Source organism: Antennarius striatus, chromosome 2 (genome assembly GCF_040054535.1).
Source record: "Antennarius striatus isolate MH-2024 chromosome 2, ASM4005453v1, whole genome shotgun sequence".
NCBI classification, from domain to species: domain Eukaryota; kingdom Metazoa; phylum Chordata; class Actinopteri; order Lophiiformes; family Antennariidae; genus Antennarius; species Antennarius striatus.
This window is the reverse complement of record NC_090777.1, coordinates 18,484,903-18,493,325: the sequence shown is the minus strand read 5'-3', so window position 1 is coordinate 18,493,325 and position 8,423 is coordinate 18,484,903. Positions and strand designations below refer to the sequence as shown.

The window sequence follows — 8,423 nt, the reverse complement described above, 5'->3', positions numbered from 1 at the left end:
GCCACAAAGGCTGCTGCAAGGACTCATTCGATGCAATTTGCAGCTTTATATTATCATTTCCATCTCTATGATTTGTCAGTTCTGCAAGATCCATCCCCAACACTGTGTGGATGCTGCTGGCCCTTTGGCAAATACAGCTGATCATCCCATTCAAATTAAAAACAACAAGGTGTTGAAGAAAAGGCTCAAATGCAAACAAAACACTCATTACAATGTGCAAATTGCACGGCACAAGTGTGTGCCCGTAATCCTGCATTCACTTTCTCATACAAATCATCAACCACTGTAAGAATCCTAAAAGCGCAGCAGCCTCTGCCTTAGGCGTAGATGTCGTTTGGAGGAAGTAACACCTTTCTGATCGCTTTTCTGACATCTCACCTACCCACCAGCCCCTGTTATCGCCGGCCATTGTCCCCTGGAGGAATGAGAATGGCCGCTGCGCCTCCTCCCTGGAGTGCTGGACGTTGGTGGGGGGAGGCATTCTGAGACACTTTGTGTGTTGCCAAACTGAAAACAATCAGGCTTTGTGCTTCAGTTTTCTGTGGCCCTGATGGTCATAGACTGCCTGTTTACGGTCCCAAACACTTAATTGTGGCCTCACACAACCGTGTCCATTCTTCACTGTTTCCCCACCAAATGAATCTGCAATGAGGTCTAATGTTCGCTATTTATCTTTGCAGATATCATTTATAAAATTTTACGTTTATTTAGATTACAGGAACTTTTTTTATTCGGGAAAAAAAGATTAACTGCAGAATATGAAACTGCATGGTTTTCAACTCTCCATTTTTTGAGTGCAGCACATTCATAAAAATGTTGCGTAATGTCACACGGATGTAAATAGATAGATACATGATAAATAAAATAAATTGACATTGATATTTGTGATCTGTTGTAATATTGCGCCCTCCTCTTCTCAGAGGTGCTATCCATATCTGAGGGTGTTGATTAGATAGCATCTCCACATGCATTTACAATTCGAAGCACTACTTATCTCACATTAACAGACACTTGGTGTTTTGTGATTTTTTTTCTGCAGTGTGAGGCTAGAAGTTAACTCATGAATGATCATTGTCTTGCTAGTTGTTATTGAATTTTAAGGAAGCACCTTTCACTTCTGAATAATAAAAGTGAGCACTGTGGCTCACTTTTATTATTCAACATTACATCAAGTCAGATTTCTAATTCCCACCTTTCCTTTTTTGACTTACGGATTAAAAGCCTTTTGGCCTCAGAGGCGCATAAGTAGCTCCACCAATCTGAGGTTTTCACATTGTGTTGTGTAATGTTGTAGAAATACAATAATAATACTAATCAAATCCATTTTTACCACACTTCAGTTATGTAGTTCCATCCAACCTGCACACCTCTCCAGGGTGGTAAAACAGAAAATGTTTTAGTCCTAAACTAACACAGCCCTACAACACAACTAATTTAGATAATTCATGGATCCTTTGTTTTTATCTTTAGACAAAGAGAAAACTTGAAGGGTACAGATTGTCCCTTGGGTTTCAGCTCTCACTGCATCTTAATCATGATGACCACCGGGTACCTCTGAACAGCAGCAGAGGGCATGCGGCCCACGCCTCTGGTCTTAGTTTAGACGGCTGCACTAAACCAGCTGCATGCGCTCACGCAGGCGATGTACCGACGTCACAGGCAATCGCTGAACACCTGCTGCGTTCATGTTCCCCTTCTGAGCTCCGATATCTGAAACTCTAAATGTAGAGTTGACTTTTTGAGTGAAAAAGACGGACAGATTCAGTTTAGTTTAATAACAATGAAGTGCTTGTAAATTTAATAAAAACTTGTCAGACAAAATAATATTTACTTGTTTGTTTTGCTAGATATTTCATGTAAAACGAACAATTAAGATTTAAAAAGCGGACCTTCTATTCAAATAGACCTGCTTGCTTTCCTTCAAATACCTTTCAAAGAAATATATTTAATGTAAGTTTCAAGTTTATTAATTCTTACATAGCCCAGATTCACAAAGAATGTCTCAAAGGGCTTTACAATCTGCACATGGACGATATCCCTCTGACCTTTGTGTACTGCGAGCAGTACAACCCTCACATCGGATAAGGAACAACTCCCCCCAAAACCCTTTTAACAGGGGACAAAAATGGATGTAATATAACCTTTGGTGTTTTGCATAGAATATATCCGTCTAATAAATTCGATACATATTCAAATTTTACTTCTCGATATGACATCACATGGAGACATCAGGGAAAATGAATAATTATTCCTTTATCTAACAACTTGCATTTCCATTTACAAACCTGTCATCTATTATCCAAACCACCCAGACCAGGTCTATCAGGATTACTGTTTATTAAATGGTTGATTGCTTGTCTGCTGTATTCCAGAGAGTTTAATGACCGCAAGACTACATAACAAAACACGGAGGGCACAAGAAACGCGTCACCTGAATGTCCGACAGTTCCTGAACGTCTCAAGCTGCAAAACTGCGAGAGAAGCGGCGATAGAAGAGGAGAGCAGAGCGGCGGTAGCGACGACGGCCATCTTAGAGCTGCCGTAGTAACCGACGCTAATCTTCTGGATTTTTATCTTTCATGTTAGAGACCAAATCCACCTGACTGACGAGCAAGAAGAAGAAAAAGGTCGTTTTTTTCCTCCTCCAACCACAATTTAACTCGAAGTCGGGATGCGGTTCCGAGGGAATACACGATTTGCATCCGCTGTCGGGCTGGTCCTCGGACTGTTATGTGTGGTGGACTCGGCTAAAGGTAACTCAACGGGATTGTGTGTTCTGTGTGTGCTTTGGAAACGTCTGTCCTGAAAGTCGTCGGCGTCTCCGACCCCTTTGGAGCCGCTGGAGGTTGTAGCGAACGGCTAGCGGGACTCGGCCGTCCTGAGGGATGCGCGTTCAGGGACCTGCTGAGGGATGGTCCGATCCGGATGGAGGGACCCGGAGCAAGTGCATTCACACACACACACACACACACACGCACACACGCACGCACGCACGCACGCACACACACACACACACACACACACGCACGCACACACGCACGCACGCACGCACGCACACACACACACACACACACACACACACACACACACATCTGTTTACTCGCAACCAAACCGAATTCCCACGTTATGTCACAAATGAAAAAAAAGCTACATTTATTTAATTATAACATGTATGAGTAATGAATGATCCCAGAAGCGTCCCACCGTGGAGGGAATATCAAGGCCCTTGAAATGTCATCTGGTTCTGTGTTCGAGTCTCATCTGTGTTCAGATGGGAGAGATGTCTTCAGTTTTTCATCTCTTAAACTTATCCGTACCGCTTTTTTTTTTAAATATCCGTAAGTACAACTGAATGAACGTGACGTGTCCTCACTTGTATTTATTGATAACCTCACGGGTTTTCTTTTTTTTTTTTCCTCCATCGGTAGGCCTAATAATCGGTTCTGATCAGCAGGACGGAGTGTGACCGGCTACGCATTGCAGATCTTTGTCCGCGCAATGAAACATTTATGCGCTCCGATCACATGTTGAAGCAGAAATCTCAGTAGGTCTGTGCGTAAAACTACTGTGGAAGGACTCTTCTCGTAGGGTGCCTCCAATGGACACCACTGACCGGGGGGGGGGGGTGAGAAATGTCTGTGTTTGCTGCAGGGCGGCCCGCCTCACCCCCTGCAGCAGCTCCGCGCACTGACACCCTCCCTGTGTGGATTCAGACGCTGCGTTTTTCCACGTTCAACTCAATAAATCCAGTCACTCCACAGCGTGAGCTTCATGTTTCAGGGTGTGTGGAGGCAGATGCGTGTGTTGTTTCTCAGGATGCAAGCCAGAGTGTGTCTGAATAAGGATGAGGATTTTGTTTATGCTGTGGCAAAGTGTGTGTGCTGTTTAAATCCACCTGCTGGCTTTCCTGCCCTTATCAGTAAAGGAGCCTGTGAAACCTCCATCTTGCCAGGTCTTATCTTTTATTATCCAAAGGTCACTTTGTTATTTTGTGTTCCACCTCTCTCTTGGAGACATTTGCCTGGCATATTGCTATATCATTTTTTTGGTGTTATTTCCAGCAACCTTCACGGGATTCTCTTTTGGAGTCTTTCCCCCCAAATCTTCTAATTTAGATGTCCTGAAATGATTCCTTTAAGTCAAATTGATTTTAGGCTACTTCAGCAGCGTTGGTGGTGGAGGTTGTGTTCATAACCTTTTCCTAATGCACAATCATTACTTATTGATGACAGGGCTACAACAAACCTCATAAAGTCTGTTGAAAATATTTCGGTTTTGATGCACACTCAAAGATTTTCAATTGTCTTACATGATTCTTCACACTGCTGATGAGGAACTGCAAGTGTGTGAAATTGCTGCTGTTGATGGTCTGAGTGAGGCCCATAGAAGAATCACAACATTTTAGGATTTTATTACTCTGCTATTGCCCATGAGTCAATGTTTTAAGACATGTTTTCTGGTGTTTCTCATCATGTTTTGTCACTTTGCGTGTCTCGCCCATGTAATCTAGTGTGTGTGAGTGTGTGGCTGTGAGCAGCTGCTGGGTGTCCTCATGCTATAGAGGCAAACCCTGGGTCTGCTGAGGTGCAGAGTGTCCTCTGTTCTCACACAGCCAGCCAGACAAAGGGCAAGCTGCTGGCGGCTCAGAAACGTCTTGGGTTGTTTGTCATTGAATTAAGTAATTCTATCTGAAGGAAGTGGAAACCATGCTTTGTGTGTTACTGAGTTAATATATGCATCATGGGCGTAAAGAAGTACATTTATAGGTTTGCTGTGAATGTTATTGCTCAATCATCCTAATCTTGGAGTCATTCATACCCTGCTATTGATCCACTAAATAGTTCAGTTCAGCCATGTACCAAGTGTATATCTTATTAAGTATGATTTATTTGTCAGCGATGTGGTTCAACAGCAGCTCCTCTGTTGACAGATCCACATTAAAACATTAGTTTTCTTAGAAATAAAAAAAGACACGCAGAAAAATATCAGACATAAAAAAAGACATGCAGAAGAATATCTTAATTTGTATTTTTATTGTAAGAAAATACTTTCACTTTTTTTTCTGGTTTGTTTGCAACGTTTCCCCTTTTCCTTGGTAAAGTCTTTCGTCACATTCAGGTCTGTTTATTAAAAACATCCCAGAAATCAAACTCTAGGATGAACACCACCGAGTTGCTGTAAAATTAACCACAGGCATATCATCCAGTTTAAATTACAGTTTCCCAGTGTATCTAATTATTGTACTCAATGTCAAATATTAGATTCCTTCAAGATGTTGGTAAAAGTGTGTTATCAACAAAAACAACTTCAGAGAAAAAAACCAAGACGAACACCTGAGGGTATCTATGGAAAAACGAGGTGACCACACCTGAGTCACGTCCGATGTTATCTGACTCTTTCGTGTTTGTAGAAACGTCCCGCAGTCAGGACTGAGGTAATGAAGTAACTCCAGTTATGTTCTATTTCAAATTAATTACTGCTTCTGTGGATTTACTGCCAAACATCGTGTTTACTTGCCCTACACCGAGGCCCTGTTCAGATTAACACGTTTTTGGTATTCATTATTCAGAACATTTCAGAGGAACAGAGGCTTCTAGGCCCAGACTTCATGGTCGGGATCGTGGACCAGTTTTCCCACAATGCAGTCCCTGTTTGAAGGATCGCAACTTCAAGCCCTGCAAGAATGTGTATGTGAGATAATCCCTGAAAGTTGTTGAAGCATTTCGATTTGGTCGTTCGCCACTTAGTACTGGAAAGATTAAACCACAAGAATACTGGACTCAATCTGGGTCAGTAGTGACTGTCTTGCCATTACTTTCCCTTCAGAAAATCCAGGATTCTACCTGATCCAACCCGTTTAAAAAATCTTCTCAAACAAGTCAGTTCTGTGATTTCACAGGAGCACAAATATCAACGCTTTTTTGATCAACCGACATCTTCCTAGGTGACCTCCTCCCTCCTGTCCCATTGCTTTCAGGTGAAACATTTCCACTCCACATCCGTTTGCGTTTGGGTTTGTCCACATTAAGATTTAGACTCCTCCAGACGAAAAACAGCCAGAGTACCAACGGCTACAGGTCACTTACACCTGACTGCCTGTCAACAACTGTCTCACTCTCACTTTTTCACTCTCAGTAGCCCTTTTGTGCCGTTCAGACAGAGACGTGATTGAGTTTCATTCACAGCCCGTTGACTCCCAACCCCCCCACCCCCCACCTCGAAGGAACACTACGGTCATCAAGGGTGTGTTCTTCAGCGGAGCGGCTGAGGCGGTGTCGAGGACAAACAAATGTTGTTGCCTGGCAAGGCAACTGAGAGACTCTCCTGTGTGAGCAGGGTGTTTGGAGAATGAGGGCCCCTGAGGTCTGAGCCTCATTTAAGGGTCTTCAAGCTTTCCTAGAACAGTCCCCAGTCTGTGAAGGAGTCTGCTCATGTCAACAAGTTAAGAAGCTGCTGGAGGACGACAAACAGAGACGTGCGTCCACCATGAGCACATTGTTCTCAGATTAGTCTGGTTCTACGGAATTAAGAGAGTGTCTCAACAGCAGAATAGAAATACATAAATCTCGATTGTCACGTCCACAGTGGGTCACAAGTCTGCTGGAGTCTATCCCAGCTGACTATGGGCGATCGGCTGGGTTCTCCCTGAATGAGATGCCAACTCATTGAGCCACACAAAAGACAAACGTGTCTTTGTGTGTGTTAGGTGTGACCAGTTCACCTTATCTTCATGTTTACAGTGACCCATCAGCATACAGCCAGTGGTTTACAGTTAGACCATTCAGATTTACCAAACCCCTGCTGGGTCATGTCTGCCTGGAAACATCCCAACGGCTAACACAAGGTGTCACCTGAGCTCAGAAACTACGCCTACTGTTTGTCAGTGTAGAGGTGCACCCAATGGGACGTGTAGGAATCACAACACGGCTGCAGAGAGGCTTCATTCAGACTCCACTCTGCTTGTTGACCATTTTCAGCCTCTTTTGCTTCATAAGTGATTTTGATACAAATTTTTAATTTGTTGTGAATTAATCGCAAAGACCGGCCTATGGAATATTTTGCCCTGCTCTTCATTTATCGACCTGCCTTACAGCAGAGTTTAGTGGAATTTGCATGTTATCAAATGAGATGAAAGCTTGGAAGCTGTCGGCCTTCAAATGCCTCATGTGAACTAGATTGATGGAGCAGAGCTCCACAATAAATCCCAGTCCTGATGGTTGGCTGCATCGTCACCATTACACAACATGCCCTCAGAGGTTCCCAGGCATTATCAGGCTTCATCTGATAATTACAGACTGATCATCTGCTGCCGTGATGCTCCTACTATCTGGACAGCTGTGGTGTGTTTCTCTGGTTCTCCCAAGGCTTCCAGTAGGCTGTGAATACTCTGGTCCCATCCTGTTTGGTGTGTCATTCGGGGTAATAGGGACACTTCTGACAAGCAAAGCAGGGATTTTATTTCCCTGTTTGTGAAGAAGAGATCACAGTTGTGGTGGAACGGTTTGTTCACACGTCCTGCTGAATCTAAGGATTAACAGGACCTATTGTGATCCTAACGCTGTCACAGGAAGCATTTCATCATGGTTAATAGGTCAAACTGTAAAGGTTAGGTCTCAGTAAAAGAGCAAGGCAAACATGAAAGGGCTTTGTCTTTGTGTCCATGTGAATGGTCAGTGTGTTACCCTATTCTGTAGAATCATGAAAAAAGCTACAATGTCATCACACAATTGGAGAGGTCCCCGCGGGAAATCTGTGACTGCTGAAGGTTTGCTCTAGAGCAGTGGCTCTTAACCTTGTTGGAGGTACCGAACCCTGCCGGTTTCATATGCTCACTCACCGAACCCTTCTTTAGTAAAAAAAAAAAAAAAAAAAATATATATATATATTTTTTTTTTTAAATTGAAGGCATAAGTGTATGTTTTACTGGTGTATTTAATGAATTGTGCATTAAAGTCACCTTTTTCAAAGAACAAAACCAAGACAGTATATGAACTCACATGAAATGACCTACCTGCAAATCAGTGTGACTTCCGCTGTTATTATTGAGAGACCAGTTCAGATATGCGTAGCTTCACCATGGCAAGTGCTACTCTTCTGTCATTTTCACAGCAAAGTCTGTTTCTTTTGTTTTCCATGTAGCTTAAGAAAGTGTTCCTTTATTTTTGCCAGTGCGAGACTAGAGTTGCTCAACTTGGCATAGAAAATCATGCAGAACGCTGACTCCCATCACGTATCGTTATACAGTACATGTAAATTCACTTTAATAATAATAATAATGGATTAGATTTATATAGCGCTTTTCTGGACACTCAAAGACGCTTTACATCAGATCCATTATTCATTCACTCCTCATTCATACTTGGTGATGGTAGACTACGTGTGTAGCCACAGCTGCCCTGGGGCAGACTGACGGAGGTGTGGCT

General features: G+C 43.0%; 1 protein-coding gene across 4 annotated transcripts in view; it reads left to right on the top strand.

Moving 5' to 3' along the window:
- The first annotated feature begins 2,492 nt into the window (after positions 1 to 2,492).
- clstn1 (calsyntenin 1) overlaps positions 2,493 to 8,423 on the top strand; it is a 35,800-nt gene continuing 29,869 nt past the window's right edge. For all 4 annotated transcript variants that reach the window (XM_068337515.1, XM_068337499.1, XM_068337508.1 and 1 more), the window contains exon 1: positions 2,493 to 2,753. In XM_068337515.1, the coding sequence (XP_068193616.1) occupies positions 2,672 to 2,753 (82 nt within the window). In that variant the 5' untranslated portion in view covers positions 2,493 to 2,671. The remainder of the gene's footprint in view (positions 2,754 to 8,423) is intronic.